Source organism: Phoxinus phoxinus, assembly GCF_949152265.1.
Source record: "Phoxinus phoxinus genome assembly, chromosome: 23".
Lineage (NCBI taxonomy): Eukaryota > Metazoa > Chordata > Actinopteri > Cypriniformes > Leuciscidae > Phoxinus > Phoxinus phoxinus.
In genome coordinates, this window is record NC_136898.1 from 19,228,705 (window position 1) to 19,246,872 (window position 18,168).

Genomic DNA, 18,168 nt, shown 5'->3' on the forward strand with positions numbered 1-18,168 from the left:
TGTTATTTTGATAAATATGACAATAACATTTTATGGGTTCATACGTTTTTATGGTTATAAAAACACTGATTTTGTGATTATTAGCGGAATAAACAATGCACATTATCGTCATCACCAATTCTGCCAATTATGTAACAGCCGTGTCGTCAGAGTTGAGAAGTCACTCTCGCGGTGCTTTGATGCCATTAGTTCACAGTGACGTGGCGTCTGCGCGGTCTCAAGTCGGACAGTTTCTAACTGGCACTGCTTTCGGAAATACCGAAAGACGCTGATCGGTCTGCACAGCGTTGCATGAAGTCGAACACACCTATTTTCAATTTCTTACCTTAAAGGATTAGTTCACTTTTAAAATGAAAATTCTGTCATCATATACTCACCCTTAAGTTGTTTCAAACCTGTATGAATTTCTTTCCTCTGCTGAACACAAAGGAAGATATTTAGAAGAATGTCGGTAACCAGGCAGTTTTTGGTTCCCAATGACTGCCATAGTATATTTTTTTCCTACTATGGCAGTCATTGGGAACCAAAAACTGTCTGGTTACTGACATTCTTCTTAATATCTTCCTTTGTGTTCAGCAGAGGAAAGAAATTCATACAGGTTTGAAACAACTTAAGGGTGAGTATATGATGACAGAATTTTCACTTTAAAAGTGAACTAATCCTTTAAACAAAACCAAAACTTCAGATCATTGATGGAAATTAGCAGCACTTTGTATCCAATGCTGTACTTAAGCCATGTGACATGAGTTCCCCTTCAAGACAACACTTAAAGCGGACCCTGCTGATGTGCTCCACAATGCGTTTCTTCTGCATTATATTTGTTTCAAAGTTTGAGGTCATTAATATTATATTATTCCGCTAGGATGTATTAAATTGATCAAGTGACAGTAATGTTACAAAGTAGTTATAAATTGTAATATTTTACAATGCCTTTACTACATTTTTGATCAAATAACATTAAAAACTTAAATTACCCAAAAGTTGAAAGGTATAGCACTAATGGAATCAATAAGATTTATATGGAAATTACCATGACAAATTTAATACGCAACTATATGTATCCTTTCACACAAAAATAAAAATTGTTTTATGGAGAAGTCAGAAGAGTCACCAATCCAAACAACAGTGAGAGAGTTCAGAGTTATATTCCGATGTTCTTGGGAACAATATTGTAGAACACATTCACTCAATTTTAGTTTGTAGGAGTTCCAAGAGTATAGACAATCGAGAAATTAAACACTTGATTCAAAAGATTTAAAAACATGGTACAGCCATGTGGTGGCTTTTGCATAACCTTTTTCCCCATTATTGTTGGAGACATTTTATGTGATGGTCAAGATTTTCAGGTCCTATATTGTACCCCAACCATGAAAGGTGCTGTAAGTGTTTAAAATGAGGGAAAACCCACCAAATGAATCCGTCAGAAATGTGAAATATCATAAAAACAACAGTCTTAAGGGTCAGAATTTTTATTCAGTTCACTGATATAAGGGACAGAACCATCATGGAGCATTGAAAGGATGGAAATTCAGGAGTTTGCTGTGGATTCACACTTATCACGAGAGGAAAATCGAAGGGAAAGAGAGCAGGAGAACAAAGGGGGAAAAGGGAAGGGGAGTGACAAAGGAAAAGAAACAATAGAAAAAGGCACTTCTACTCTTTCAGTAACCAGTCTGATGCACCAATCTCTGGAATTAAAAAAAAAAGATAGTGCGAAATAAAAACAGAAGATGAGCTATATATAAAAGACTGCAACCCAAGCGCACCCAACAGAGAGAGCATGTAAACGAAGCCGGTTTCTCTGTACAACACCGGCCAGACTCGCTTCTGTCTGTGGGAGCACCGGGAGTCCTGAACGTAAAGCGTGTGCGTGAGTGCGTATGGACAGTCTTCATCTATCTGCCTTTACTCTCATAAAAAAATAAATAAAAAAAAGTAACAAAAGGTCACAGCTACCAGTGCCAGCCTGTGGCAAGAGCCCAAAGCTTTCTGTAGGACACCAAGGGAAGACCACAGGGCTGGCACATGGGACATACACCATGACTACGGTGTTCAATAAATGAAAAAAATTATTCATTGTCTTTAAAAACGATTCCTTTCATGTACAAAAAGTAATAAAGGCAATTACACCTTGAGATCCTGGGCTTTTCTGTACCGACGCCAAGGCTCAAGAGGATCACCGAGCAAATATTAGGTTGTTTTTTCAAGTATGGAGCGATTAAAGAGGCGGAGGCAGCCCCTCTGGGACGGCGAGGGAGCAGGGCTTCTCTGTAGCTACGCCCGCTGTCGCCGATCACAGAGAGGGAGTGCTTTGCCTCCGCCGTGGTCTAGTAGAATATCACATAACAGCTACCAGGAAGGTTAATCTGGAATCACCATTGAGACCACGGAGAAGGGGGTTTCGGGGGAACGGTTGCGTCGCCAGTCCCGCAGACGCACAGGGGTTGGTAGCAGCTTCTGACTTCTCTGTAACACGTCAGAAATAAAACAACACGGCCTGCGGCGACCAGGACGAAACCATCGCGACAGTACACATATGTTCATGTAAAAAGTCTCTTAAAATTTCTCAATCCAATCCCTGCACTATGTAACTTAAACACATTCGTGTTGATTCTGACCAAAGATGTTTTGATCCCATTTGTGATGGTACACAAAGTGGTGGAACTGGAAAATGGTAAGCATTGGTTCTCTTAGTTGGTAAAACAAAAAAGTCGAGGGGTTAGTGCTTCAGCCAGCGATGCATAGCATCACAGAACAACCTTTGACCCCCATTTGTGCCATCACTTGATCTTTTAAGCAAGTAGGTAAGGAAGGAAGGGCCGAAGAGAGATGGGTGGAGAAGAGGGCGCATAAGTCAAACAGAACAAAAACCTAACAGCCACCACAGATCTTTCGAAAACAACACAGCAAAGAACAGGGTTGAAGGGAGAGTCGTATGGGGAAGGGAGTTACCTTTGGGAATGGGTGTGAGGCTAGCAGTGAGGGGTTTTGGTACATCTCCCCCCTCCGCTGGGTTGAGTAGGTTTCTCTGTAATGTACACCTACCGCCCAAGGAAAGGAGGGGGGGTTACAGATTTAGTATTTAAGCTTTTTGGGAACTTCCCAGGGGAAGGACTCTCGGCCAAAGTGGCCATAGGCCGCGGTGCGCTGGTAGATGGGCTTCTTCAGGTCCAGCTCTCTGGAATTGTACAGGAGACAGAGTGAGAATCGCCACGCAGACAGAAGGACGTTCAGTCAAACTCAATTAACTTCTCTAACGTTAACTGTGCAAGACCAAACTCTGGAAACACGGGAGCAAACACCACAAAGTTGACTGGGGAACCGTCAAACCGAGAGGCAGCGGTTGGGCCGCCCCTGAGGAGCACACTTTACCTGACGATCACACCCGGGCGGAGGTCGAAGTTCTTCTTCACGATCTCCAGCAGGTCCTTCTCGCTCCTCTGGGACGTTCCATAGTGGAAGATGGAGATGGACAAGGGGTGAGCCACTCCAATGGCATAAGACACCTGAGGAAACAGGTAAATGACTAAGACGGTCTTAATCCTTCACTGTTAAACGAATACATAAACGAAAACCTAGCAAATAATCACCTGGACAAGAACACGCTTGCACAGATCAGCCTTGACTAGAGACTTGGCCACCCAGCGGGCCGCATAGGCAGCTGAACGGTCAACTTTAGTGTAATCCTTCCCAGAGAAAGCACCGCCTCCATGAGCACCCCAGCCTCCGTAAGTGTCCACAATGATCTTACGGCCAGTCAAACCAGCATCTCCCTGTAAAACAGTATGAAGCATAAAATCTTACCATTTAAACTAACCACAACTGGGGAAATAAAAAGTGGTAAAAAACATACATGTATACACTTCGAAATACTCCCAGGGTTCCCACATCTATTGTCAAAGGAATGACTATGACTGGGTTATTGTTAAACTAAAGAACAACTGGACAAAACAAATGGGAAAAAAAACTGAACAAAAAATTAAATCCAAATAGTAAATGACAAAAGAACACTGCTAAATTTGCATATATGAAACATATTTCCAGCTTTTAATTTCCACGACCGTGGGAACCCCGTTTGAAAGAACTGCATGATTAGATGTAGTTTCAACCTGTGGGCCTCCGATGACAAAGCGTCCACTGGGCTGCAGGTGATAGATGGTGTCATCGTCCAGGTAGACGCTGGGCACCACCGCTTTCACCACCTTCTCCTTCAGAGCATCACGCATCTCATCCAGACACACCACATCATCGTGCTGAACAGACACTACAATGGTGTGCACACGCACTGGAAGCATGGCGCCACGGTCCTGCCTGTACTGGACGGTCACCTAGAGCAAAACGTGACATCAAAAGATGAGCTGAAAGGTTCAAATCTCTTTAAGATGCAGGAACACAGCATCAGTCCTACAGTAGTAATACACTACGGTTCAGCAGTGTGTGGTCAGTAACATAAGAATTTAATGTTGCTGAAAAAAGTCAAAGCTGCATTTATTTGATCATTTTTTTATAAATAAGTTGTGAATTTTTAAGAGTTGCGATTTGAAAAGTATTGGGATTCGATATCACAATTATTGGGATTTTTTAAAAACCCTAGACCATGGGGAAAAGCTAAATCAAGACAAACTGTACATGTAGAAGAGGAGTCATATTTACAAAAATAATTTTTTCACATCTTTGAGTTTTATTTCAGAAGCATCATACAGTACTACATTCTCTTGAATAAATGATTCAATAAATGCAATTAACAGTCACTTGTCGCCACCTAGTGGCGAAACAATGTAATCGATACATGCGTTATTTTAAGCGCCAAGTTTGTATCAAAAGTTATTTACTCTATTTTGATCACTACTGTAGACAGTTTATATTTGAACTTTAAACTTTTCAAAGATTAATCGCGCTGCTCTATTGTCTTCTCTCTCTCAGCATTTGAGTAGCGCGAGGGCTTTTCAGTGCATTTAGTTTTTGTGTAAATTGCTACATTTTCATCATGATTCCTTTATGAATGGAAAGTATAAAAAAAGTTTTATTTTTATTTTTTAACAAAATATATTTAACGATCACTTTAAATTTATTGCATTGTTGCTGAAAAGTACCAATTTTTTTTTTTCCTGAATAAAAAAATAAAAAACTTGACCACAAACTTTTGACCTGTAGTGTATTTTCACACCCAATGTATTTCTAACAACATTTTTAGGTCTCATCTCACCTGGGTCTTGGAATCAGGTCGCAGCCAAGGCAGGGTGCCATTGCGCCGCAGCTCGGCCATTTTGGCATTCAGCTTGTGGGCCAGGACAATAGTGAGAGGCATACACTCCTCAGTCTCATCAGTGGCATAACCAAACATCAGGCCCTAAGAAGCAAAGTCATTCCAGTAAAGATCTCGTTTCTCTGTTCATATGCAAAGATAAAGTTGTTCTTGAAAAAGTCCTTACCTGGTCTCCAGCTCCTACATCCTCCTCACTGCGGTCAAGGTGAACCCCTTGAGCAATATCAGGTGACTGCTGCTCAAGAGCCACAAGCACGTTGCAGGTCTTGTAGTCAAACCCTAAAAAGTACAATAAAATGCTGATTAAATTATTCTACCCCAGATCTGACAGTTAATACAAAATAGTAAACCAGCACATTATGCATTGTAGTAAGTTATGCAAATATTATGCACAGGAAACGGCACCGAGAGTAGCATGATAGCACTCTCTCCCTTGACATTTAACGCCGCAATACCTTTGGAAGAGTCATCATAGCCAATGTGCCTGATGGTGTCCCTGACAACCTTCTGATAGTCCACTACAGCACGAGAGGTGATCTCACCGGCCAACAAGATCATTCCGGTCTTGGCGACAGTCTCTGCAAAGACCGATTGATAGGGGTTAGGACTCCCAGTAAAGACTCCAGTAGCAAGCATGAGGAAAAGTGTGCAGGAAAGCAGAATTCGACACTCACCACATGCTACTTTGGCATCAGGATCTTGTTTGAGGTGGGCGTCCAACACAGCGTCACTGATCTGGTCACAAATCTTATCTGGAAAAGAGAAACAAGTGCTCCAACATTTAAATCAGCCATTTATAGTATTCAGGGTGACCTAGACTCAATTAGGGCTGTGCGATATCACGATTTTAGATCATGGACGATTAAAATGTCTCCACCATCTGCTTTTGAAGAAATGTCGTAGTATCGTGCTTCAGTGCTCCTATCAATTGCAGTTCTGGCGCCTACTATACAACATGACGTACATTCACATCACATGCTAACACAGAGGTAGAGTTACACTCACGGGACACCGCAATTCACAAAAGTTCATTATTTGCCTGCTCTTTAAAGCCTTGCTGGTTAACCATTTCACTCGCATGCTCTCTTCTAATATGCACTTTTCTGAGCGCACACACCCGAAGTGCACAGGCACTAAAAGCCTGTCAAACAGCGCCTGGTTACTGGACTAAGTTATTTCAAGTCTTATTGCGCTAATACTGTCAAATACACACATGGTTTACATAAAAACAGTTGGTTATGTCTAAAGTGAAAGTAAATATTTTAGTTTATATGAGTGTATATTAAATGCGTGTCAGTATTAAAGTAACAGTAAACATGCTGCCGCTTGTCCTTAAAGGGATCGTTACCCAAAAATTAAAATTTGGTAATTTAGTCACTCTGAAGTAATTTCAAACCTGTATTAATTCCCTTGTGCTGAACACAGAATATTATATTTTGAAGAATCCGGCTAACCAAACAGTTGCTGGTCCCCATTGACTACCATACTATATTTTTTCCTACTATGGAAGTCACTGGGGACCAGCATTACCCACATTCTTCAAAATAACTTATTTATATATACACACAACAGAAGAAAGAAACTTATTCAAGTTTAAAACAACAAGAGAGTAAATTACAATTTTCATTTTAGGGGGAACTATCCCTTCAAAATGTTAATAAAACAAAACACAGAAAAAAAAAAAAAATCAACTCAGTGCTCTTGACTGAGAACTTTAATAGTTGCTTTAATCAATGCATAATTTATACAGCAAAGTCTATGTGGGTTTTTATGTTAATATATGTTAATTTAATTACTTTCTTGAATGCGACTGTTAAAAACCTAATTTAGCTGAAAAAATAAAGCACCGTTTATTTCATTTGCATATTATGTAGTGCATCTTTGTTCTTATATTTTGACAAAGAAAATGACAAAGATTTTTATCTTTGCCCTAATTGTTTCCCATTCTTTTTTTATATACATTTTGTTTGCTTAAAAGGCTGTTTTTAAAATAGGGAAATGAGTTTGGCTGTAACGCGCAGTCACTTGCAAATATAGTAAAACCAACATAGATAAAATAAAATGCAATTAGATAAAATCGTGATATGATATTTTTCCCATACGGCCCACCCCTACCCTCAACGTAAACCACAATCGCCTCCAGTGATGGGCACAACTGGATTCCTGGATTGACTTATTGTAAAATAGCAGGAATTTGAGTGTGACAAGGACGTGACGGGAGGTAAATTAAATGTATCAGGGCTCGAATTTCGGTGCGGTATAGCGCATTTTACTAATTTCCGTAGGATTCATGCTTACAAGGCGGGAAATTCCTGCAAACATTTATTCAATTAGCTTGTTGGTTGAATGAGCAAATTAATCCACACAGTTTATCAGATCAAATCAGCAAAACTTTGAGAAAATGTCACAAACAGCGAGAGTGATTCAGTGCTAGTGTCTTCCCTCTCGCTTGCAAAATGCGCTTCACATCACCACACCGTCTGTACAGGCAAGATACACACTGCGATACAAGACTTTCGGGAGAGTGCTGCATTCAGTAGTACTCGCGCTCTGAGACAGGTTTCCGTGTGCTTTTTCTCAGGCTTATTGCCCTTAAATAGACAGAAACGCACAAAATTGTCAAAATGCGTGTATTCACATAAACAGTCATTGATATCTTAAGTTTGTTTAACGCCGTTAGCATCAAGGCTATTTACAATGCAAATAATTGGTGTCTTAAGTGAACGTAAACAGTTGAGAAAAACCTGCTGCTCTCCATGTCATCTATGTTAATCAAACAGCATTAATTAATTACTCTGCATTAAAGTTATTCAATTTCTGTAGTATTCCTGTACCTGAATACAGTTAGAACTGAAAACCTTAAAGCACTTTATTTCATTTTCATTTAATTTAATTGGTATTCAATAAATTCAATTCAAGGTTTAAATCCAGCTTCCTTGTGCTGTTAAACTCATGAGCAACACAATTACCTAGTTGTAATACATACATTTATATAGGATACATTTAGCTGAGATAAAGGGAACTTTAAAAAGCCCCTCCCCCCCTCAAAATAAGGCCATGTGTATAAATGTTTAAAACTGAAATCATTGCCAATACATGATTGGCTTACCAGTCTCCTGAAGTGATCGTTTAACAAGGATATAGACCAGGAAGCTGCTATTGCCGCAGTCATCCAACAAGTGGATCACGTTAGTTTACTGCAGTACGGCCTCTCTAGTCGAGGCACTGGCAGGAATGCCCTCGCTGCCACTACACTGCAGCCCCTGGAGTAATGATCTATATTTAGGGCAGAGGTAAGCCAAGCTAATCAGCCCTCCCCCACAGCATCAGTGCTGAACTTAGACCTGCGCTGATCTCATTAGAAAGCACTGTGACGCAGTAGCCAGGGGCAGTGGAGCGAGGGGAAAGTTCACACCACGTGTACAGGTGTCAGTCAATGACACAGTAGGCAAGACATGACCTGCCCACAAGTATACTTTACGAGAGTACACAAATGCGTGGCCAAGTACGTGATCATTGAACGAGGTAAACTCTTTCTTTACTGTGGCAGTAACTACCCTCAGTTACCCAAATATTTAGTGTCATTAAACTAGGGCTTGCTTGACAAGACTCCTTTGACAGTCACTTCAAGACGGTAGTTGTAATGATAGAGATCACCGGCCATGTGTTTTACAGACCTAAAGAAATGCTGCTTTTGGTTCATTTACATTAGCTTTGAGACCATCAATATGTTAATGTACTGCCAAATATAAATATGACAACATGCAGACTAACAGATCTGTCCAATTAAATTAGAAAACAAGAAAGCCCCTCCCCCCCTAACACCACCTGCAAACGACTCAGAAACCCACTGGCATTTACGCAAAAAACAATCAAAAATCCTTTTACAATAATTAAAATAATCATAATTACAAGCATCAGACTTGACTATGAATTAAACAAGGACACGAGAACAACTCAAGAACAGAAGCACCAAGGATTGTCATCCTGTAATTGTTTGTTTTTAACGGCATGCCAGCATCTGTGGCTATTTTCATGCAGAGAAAGAAATTACGGTAAAACTATCAGGGGTTTAAAATAAATTTTTGCTAAAAACTCAAACTATATTTGGGTTAACTGTCAAAAACTTATAGAGGTGACAGAATAAAAAAAAAGGTTTCTCACAGGGTTAAAACCAGCACAATCTAATAAATCAAACCTCAGTGATAAAACATTTTGACGGAAAGAACATTTTGGATGATCTTGTATTAAAAACTTGTCATCCTGGAATGGCCTATTCTGCAATGGGTTGTCATCCTGTAGTGCGCAAGTGTAACACTCAGATTACAGAAGTAAAAACTCATTCATTTTCTCCATAGGGGAATAGATCAACATTAACATCAACTTATAAACCATTAAATACAAAATTATAATCTACCTACACTCTCAAACTACTTAAATATTTGTGTACACCCAAGGCTTACAATAACCATTTCTTATTTATACAGATATAATATACACTGTATACATATTCAAAAAGTTGTATATTTCTCATTGATTTATTTCCATTACATCATTTGCAATGCTTCATGGGATTCAAAGTTCTTTCCCTCATTAAAGTTAATTACAGTCTTGCACCTTCGTCTTTTTGTCTGAATTTAAAATAGTTTGCAATATTGTGAAGTCACCTTGTAGTTGGTTTGGTTCATGGTTTAGAAGTCTTAAATACTTTTTAAAGATAGCTATGGGGGAAATACTTCTGTGAAAGTGGACGGGCACCGTTTCCCTCCATTATGGTAATTCTGACTGGATGTGAACGCAACATATGATGTTCAGGAGAGAGAACGGCGCTGCATCTGAAATCACACACTTGCAGAACACGTACTGGATCAGACTGAGCCGAAGTAGGTGTGCAGCTTAAACATTCATGGAAATACACATTATTGTGAGCAATAACCAGTTTGGTCTTTGAAATTATGTAATAACTATTGACTCTGGGGTTGTTAAACAAGTAGTTTAATCCCAACTTTTTAGGGGTTCTCATCGTTCTTGGTACATACAGCACTCACACATGAAAACTGCTGCCTCACAGTTCTTTATCATAACCATTCATAAACTCATTGTGTGGTCTTAAGGAAATGAAAGGCGTCAATAGGACTCACTGCATCCCGTGTGGATAATGTTCGCAGTCGCACACAGTTTTATGAATACTGCGTACTCATTTGACGTACTGCGTTAAATGCAGAGCGAAAGGCGCGAGAAGCGTCGCAGCGATGGACGACGTCCGTCAAGCACATTATGTAGTAGAATAACAAAACACAACACCAACATGCAAACCGAGAAAAAGCACGCGTGCTGCGTGAACGACAAACTTTATGAACGCAGCGAGACGCGATCGGCTTCATGCAGGTTTCGGGCCTAAAAGATGCGCTGACGCAATAGTCGCGGGCAGTTGAGCGAGAAGGAAACTTTACACCACGTGCAGGGGTGTCAAAGACCAAGGACGCCAAAAATATCATACAAAGAGGCTTATAGTAGGTGAATAAAACATCGATAATAAACATTTAACGACGATTTCACCAGCTCACGGTGACGCGCTTAACGGGTAAGTTAACGTTACTAGTCGCTGATCTCATAGGCCATTTAATAAGGATTATCAAGACATGTATTAAGCGGAAATGTTGATCAATCATTCTTGGAATGGAACAAGTTCAAGGCTCGTCTTGACCGGTGAAAAACGCAACAGGGCAAACCGGCAGAACAACAACACGCGCAGTCCGCATTGCACATGAACGCGTGTTCCGCGAGCCCGCCGATTACATGGCCACTACGCGCGCGCAGCGGTCAAACGGAAACAATTGTTACGACCCAATATATATACAGTGCATACTATGGTTTATTCATTTTCTATATAACACCGAGAATAAAACGATGAGTACGCCGTTTAAAGCGCTCGTGGCCTGTATTCGCAAGATTAGCTTTGGGCCGAAGATCTGGTGACTCCGCCGCGCGTGGCCAAGGAGACAAATACATCCCACATTAACGAAATCAGCGCACATTAACGAATTATGTCTTTTACTGATCACATAATGCGAGTATAATAAAATAGTCATGATGGCAAATGTTTTATGTATAGAGAAGCTAAATATGTTGCAGAAGCTATTAGCACGTGCTAGCTGTGTGGTAACGTTAACGTTATAGCGCTAGATCGTGTTTACCTTCTGCACGACCTTATGGGACTAGAATCCTATTAAAAACACAAGGATGTTGTGATACATACCAGGGTGTCCTTCACCGACAGATTCCGACGTGAACAAAAAGCAGTCTTCATCAATCAGGGAGTTATGAAAACCGTTCATTTGCCCGTTCATGTTGGATGTACTGTTGCGCTTTTCTAAATCGGTGTATGTTTCTCGCGCTGGCTTTAGCGTGTTAGATTCAGATTCTCTCTGCTTTCCAAACGTCGGCCTTAAAGGGATGTTTCTGGTGATGCTCTGCCGTGGACACGCTGTGTAGACTTGACCTCAAATGATCACGCGAGCCGCCGGTCTTCAAGTTTATATCCCTCCCACTTCTCTCCAAACTCAAGCGTCACTCGGGCGCGCCCCCGTCCGTCTGGCTGTCAGCCAATCAGAAACGACGTAAGGGCCTAAAACGGTGAGCAGACAAAAGAAGGCCCTGCTTTGTATACAACATTTTACAGAAATAGAAAGCATACTGAATGGGATTATTATTATTGTGTACCATATAATGATACATAATAAAACAAACAAAGAGAAAGAACATATTCCCATTCTTTGTTATCAACATTAAATGTATTAAGCATTACATTATAGTTTCTCAAAATGGGGTTAGTGAAAGAACTGCAGGGGATTGTGAGTTGATGAAAGCTAATGACTAAAAATTAAATCATAAAAATATACAATAATTTTTTTATGAAATTATTTGAGAATACAAAAAAATACAAAAACAAAAAAGATTGAACAGCACCAATGCTACAATTCTGTATAATAATTTGTTAACAGACAATATTCATTACTTCAATGAGCTCATTGTTTCTGCCTTAAATTATGACATTGTTTAAATACATTTTTAGCTAACTGTGATTTGTATATGTACATTTCTGAAATGCATAACTTAGACAGTTACCTCTGATAACAGATCACTCTAAATTGTAATGAGGACTCTGCTTTAAAACGATGTGTTTTATGAAAAGCGCTATACAAATAAATGTGAATTGAACACTAAAAATATGAATATTTTATTTATTTACCTGCATGTCAGTGTGTCATGACATCAGAGAACTGTGAACATTAACTTAAAAACTCAGGGGTAAAGTAAATATTTGTTTTTCTAACAAAAACAGTAAAGGCAACGGTAATTGGGAATCGCTGCATTACATGAACAAAAAATAATTGACATGAAAACAGCAATGACATTGCACATTCAAAGTATTCCAGGCTTGAAATATATTTGTCCGGACTTTTGTTCAGATCAATAGTGAAGGCACTGTATGATGAAGAGATATAGTGTTCAAGAGCTATATATCAGTATTTGCTAACTTGCATGATTATTCTTCTCAGACACGGTGTTACCAAAAGGTGCTTTTGTCCCCAAATTTAGAAGCAACACAAATTTATTGGACATTTGCATGGACATTTTGAATTTAGTCAAAGCTATATGGTATATGACACACAATATATATATATATATATATATATATATATATATATATATATATATATATATATATATATATATATATATATATATATTAGAAAGGAACTTTAAAACAGTAAAGAGAATCAATATATTTTAAATCATTTACTGCCATTGTGTGAATAATATGTAATGTAATCCATAAAAAGTAACTGTAATCTGATTATGAGCATTTTAAAATGTAATCTAATCTAATTACAAGTACCGCATTTTTGGAATATGATTGTGTAATCTAGATTACATGTAATCAGTCACAACCCTGGTTGCACATCAAAAACAGGCAAAGCAACAAAATATTAATATTCAACATAACCCAGCTTTTTTACAGAAAATATTCAGATAACCCCCTTTGTAATCGTTAACATTTTCATAAGTAACTAATTTAATTACTAATTATTTTCTCAGGAACAGTAACGGATTACAGTTATATTTATTTTTGTATTTAAATTGCGTAACGCCATTACATGTAACTCCCAAACTCTGATTTTGAATTCAGTCAAAGCTATAGGCCACGGTTTGACACACAATAGGGTTTTTTAGAAAGGAAAATATAAATGTAAAAAACATGTAATTTACATGTAATCTGTTACTATCAGCACTGTATATATACTGTATTTGAGCCAATGTGATAAATCACAAGTTTTTATGCACAGAATATAGACAGATAGACGAACGAACGGACGGACGGACGGATAGATGTCACACTTTTTACCCCAGTGAACTCAGGGTTGTTTTTTAAACAGATTTTATGACTAAAGTTTTAGGCTAAATTTTCACAATGCATCATGTGATTGTGTCTATTGTAAAATTGTATTGTGAATTGTAATTGTGTAAGAGGATTATGTAATATAGTTTTACAGGTGAGAATTTATGTAAAATGTCCTTTGTATAATCTACATCAGGAATGTTTGTCGGTAGGTGACCTTTGGACTTGTTGAGCAAAGCATTAATTATTGTAGTGCAACTAGGCTATTAAATGTGAGTAAATGAAAGCTTGGGCAGAGTTGCTAAGCCTGTCTTACCACTCTGCTAATTACTGTGTGTGGGGTGTTGTGAAGTTGCTAGGTACAAGTATAAAGGAATGAATAAATATATAAAAATGCTGGGTTGTTTCAACCCATGTTTGGGTCAAATATGGACAAAACCCCAACTGTTGGGTTTAAACATTTTATTTAGAAAATTTAAACATGGTTGGGTTTGTCCATATTTGACTCAAACAGTGAAACAACCCAGCATTTATATATATATATACATATATTCTGCGCATAGCCGTTCAGCGTGATTGCAAGCATGAAAGCTTCAGTTCAGTTGCACTATCACAGATTTTCACTGTGAACTCACATGGGGCCTCATTTATCCCGTCTAATCTGGCAGTAATTTCTTCGAGGGCCAGGAGGTTCAGGGGCCGTGGGCTTTAGACTGTAACTCAGAGGTCATTGAGTTTGTCAATCCATAACCTCAGATGTGCTCATGGGGTCCAAAAGTTTAAGACAACTTGCAAAATGCTCCTCTTTGCATTTTTAAATTTTTGTTTTTCATTTCGAGAACTCGAGTTGAAAGACTGAATAAAAAATAAAAAAACGTACGTTTTGGAATGTCTTTTGTCCCGGTTTGCTTTAGTAAGAGCAACACTCAAGCTGTGTGAACAAAACCTGGTGATCATATCTCAAAGGAAAATGTAACTATTTTACGAGGTGGCGTTTTCGTATGAATTCATACGACGTAAATCGAAATAGGCCTATATTTAGAGGAAGAAAAAATAGCATGAAGGTTCTGACCCCACCCCCAAATCTGCCACTGGGCCATAACCAGATTGCACAAAAAATGTATTAATGAGATTATACGAATTCATACGAATTAGTCACCAATTTGCAAAAATGTTAAATAGTTACGAAATTGCCATGGATTGCATTGGCCGAACATCTGACTCTGTGTACAAAAGATTTCACATGATAATTGTCTCAAAATATATATTTTTTAAATGTAAGCAGGTTTAAATTAACTAAATAACCAGCCAGATTTTCAGTGTGATCTCAGATTTTTTTCTTGTCTTCCTCCCAATTAATTATAATTATCAAGTGTAGCGTTAGTTCTGGCAGGTCACGTTAGTCAAGCTCGCATCAGCTGACTCTCAGCTGATCCACGTCTACCTAATGCGAGGCCTACCACCGTATACAGTACATATAGCTCCTTCAGTATTATCAGCAGCTATCGCGTTTCTCAGGAGCAAATTACCCTCCTCCTTCCCCAGCTCCTCCTCTCATCCAGTCAGGATTTAGCATTCTGATTCCCCTTGAATCAGAATAAATTCTGGAGTTATGTTGTACTTTAAAATCTTAAATCAATGATTTCTGCAATACATTGATGTTTGTTCTGTTCTGTTTACCCTAAGGGGGGTTATTGCTGCCCTCCCTGCTCTTATCCATGCTAGACTACATGGATGCAGGGAGTTCTCGCCCAGAACAGAACCATACCGCCTCCAAACTATATGCTAATTGTCAATCGACTTTGACGATAGTGGTCCTGACAGAAATATATAATTCTGTAAGGAATAATTGACGACTGACTAGTATTAGTAATGCTAACCCCCCTATGTGGTCGCGTCCTGTTGTGTATTATTTTCCAATAATTCAACAGCCCGAAGTCGACTGTTTCGCCTATAGCCTACTACGGTTACCACACCTCAAAACACTGTTCACATGATTTATTTCAAGACATTTAACAGGTTTTTGTCCTTAAAACCCCTAAAAGAGCTAGTAATGGAGATTTGAGCCACAGATAATGCCATAATGAAGTTATTAATGCAGTTATGAGAGAGAGAGAGAAAGAGAGAGATCAAGCGTGTATGAGTCATCACCGCGTCTCTCAACAGTGTGCGTCTCTACTTCTAGTGAAACTGTAAGTTTAACTGCTCCAGGAACAGCGCTGTTATTACTTCGTTTGTGAGAAATGTCTTGTAGCTTTTAAGTTGTGAAACTATTTATCTATCATATTTATCAGTGCTGACAACACGTTTCTGTGCGAGTGTATCCATGTGCTTTCCTTACATAATAATTAAACAGAATTTTGTTGCAAAAAAAACATGGAAATGATTTGTCGTTTTTATCCTATTGTTTACTATATTTATTTGCTTGTTCAGTGTCGTTGTGGATTTTGGTTCTTTTGTTGTTGTAGTCTGTGAGGACCTTTGAAATAACTGAAATAATTTGGCGAAGTGATATGGACTGTAATGCGGTCGAGACCTGGAACTACTTCAGCCGTGAGTTTCCCTGAAAATAACTGCACACCTTGAGAATGTTCATCAACTAATCAGATTCAAGCATTCAACAGCCTCATAGGGACATGCAATGTGATGTAAGAGAGTTAGACACAAGCCCATTTGGTATTTGATTCCAGGAAGTAGTGCTTACAACACCTGGTTGTTATGTGTGTTGTAATCTGGTTCGTTATGATGTAAAGAGTGAACAACGTTCCTTGATATAAGCATTCATTTGCAAGTGTATCTGAACAAAACCAGCTCTGGGATTTAAATCAGCCAGCAATGCTACTTTTCTAAACATTGGCCTCTCTTGTAAGCTGGGTATAATATCACAGTCTGTTTTATTAGCCTAATCTCATGACTAGTGTCAAGACATGCCCTGAAAGCAGTTTTATATTTGTTGGTACGTTTTTATTTTATTCGCTTTTTACTGCTGAGGTTTTAAGTTATCGTGATTTACTGCAATTCCCATTATCCTCTGTGCATTTACTGGATTGCAATACTATATAACTTTTCTGCAGGAATGTTAGAAATGCTGCCAGACAAAAAAAACAATTTTGTATTTCTTTAAGTGAATGCAGGATGTTTGAATCCATCACACTGTTTCTTTACAGGAATGTGTAACTTGCACCTAGCAAGGTTTGGGGCTGTAGGGAGACATAACTCTCATGTATGATCACGTTGCACTCAGGTGATGGTTTTTGCTTGAGGGAGAAGCTTTCGAAACAAAACTTCAATTGCGCAACGTTTGCTGTCAATTATGAATGAGTCAATCACCTTGCAAAACATTACCAAACTCTTTTGCTCTTTTTAACTTTCATAACGATCACACTGCTTTCATAATTTGTGTAATCGCCTCCAGGTCTGGAAGAGTTTCCAAAGTCTTATAAAAGCTCGGAGCTCATAAAAGACTAAAAGTCAAGACTAGGAGAGTTCAGAGAAACATTAAACCTATAAGCATGATAATAATGTTCCTGATTATTAACAACATTAAAAATTGACTGAGTCACTCCACAGGACTCAATAATTGTTGACAAAGCTGCATAGTTTTTTCTTGAATTTTTAGGGTAATATTGTGTCCTTATTGTTGACACTCTTCTGTATTTCACAGTTCACGAGGACAAACACCACAGGACAACATTTGACTTTAAATGTATTTAAAAAATAAATAAATAAATAAAATACATAGATAATATAATTAATATTATACAATTTCAGTGTTCTTTGCTTTTTAGCTAAATGGCCAAAAAATATGACACACAAAAAAAAGTTATTTGACATTTCTGCCCATTTACAACTGATCTGTACAACTGACGGCATGAGTGAATGTAGAATGAACTATGCAAAAGTGCAGTTTTTGTTTTGTTATATTTGCAATGGAGTGCTGATGAAACCTTTATACTGTCAGCCTTTATCGTCTCCTGATATATAAAGGGTAATCAATCATAAAATTCATGGTTCCACTTTTGCTACATGTCCTTGAAGTGTGTATTTCTGCGCCGTCAGTATGCGTTCACGCACACACCACGCACGTTTCACTCAGCTCAAACTGATCAAATAAAGCCACTCATGTTATAGATGAGCAGAGCTGATGTGATTGGTTGTGTTTAATCAGCCGCTCATGTCAAAGGTTTGCTCTGTTTCAAGAGAGGCTGTTGGCTTGAAAGATACCTCGGCGGAGCATGATGGGTGTTAATGAGTAACTTATTCTAAAATCAGGGAAGGTGGTAAACCTCTGACATGTGTGTACTCATACTGGACTTATTTATTATGAAATTGGACTGGTATTAATAGACTGATACATTGGAAACACTACTTGGATGACATTTGGCCTTTTTAAGATTGCCTGTTAATTGTGCAAATTGTGTCGACTGGAGACAGAAATGGCCTTTTCACTAAATGTCAGTTCTTGTCAATTTTTATACACACTATCATGAAAAAGTTT

General features: G+C 38.5%; 1 protein-coding gene across 2 annotated transcripts; it reads right to left on the minus strand.

The window, feature by feature from the left end:
- Window positions 1-1,129: 1,129 nt before the first annotated feature.
- On the minus strand, window positions 1,130-11,873 carry mat2aa (methionine adenosyltransferase 2Aa; the record flags this gene model as incomplete). 2 transcript variants are annotated; one of them, XM_079600687.1, is made up of 9 exons in its annotated part: window positions 11,526-11,873; window positions 5,941-6,018; window positions 5,722-5,844; window positions 5,433-5,545; window positions 5,207-5,350; window positions 4,110-4,328; window positions 3,591-3,773; window positions 3,373-3,506; window positions 1,130-3,178 (listed from the first exon to the last, which is right to left on the minus strand). In XM_079600687.1, the coding sequence occupies exons 1-9, from the start codon at window positions 11,614-11,616 to the stop codon at window positions 3,076-3,078; spliced, it is 1,188 nt and encodes a 395-aa protein (XP_079456813.1). In that variant the 5' UTR covers window positions 11,617-11,873. The 2 variants fall into 2 exon arrangements, with proteins under 2 accessions (XP_079456813.1, XP_079456814.1); XM_079600688.1 differs by lacking the exon at window positions 1,130-3,178 and having other exon boundaries at window positions 3,369-3,506; window positions 11,526-11,781.
- Window positions 11,874-18,168: the final 6,295 nt, after the last annotated feature.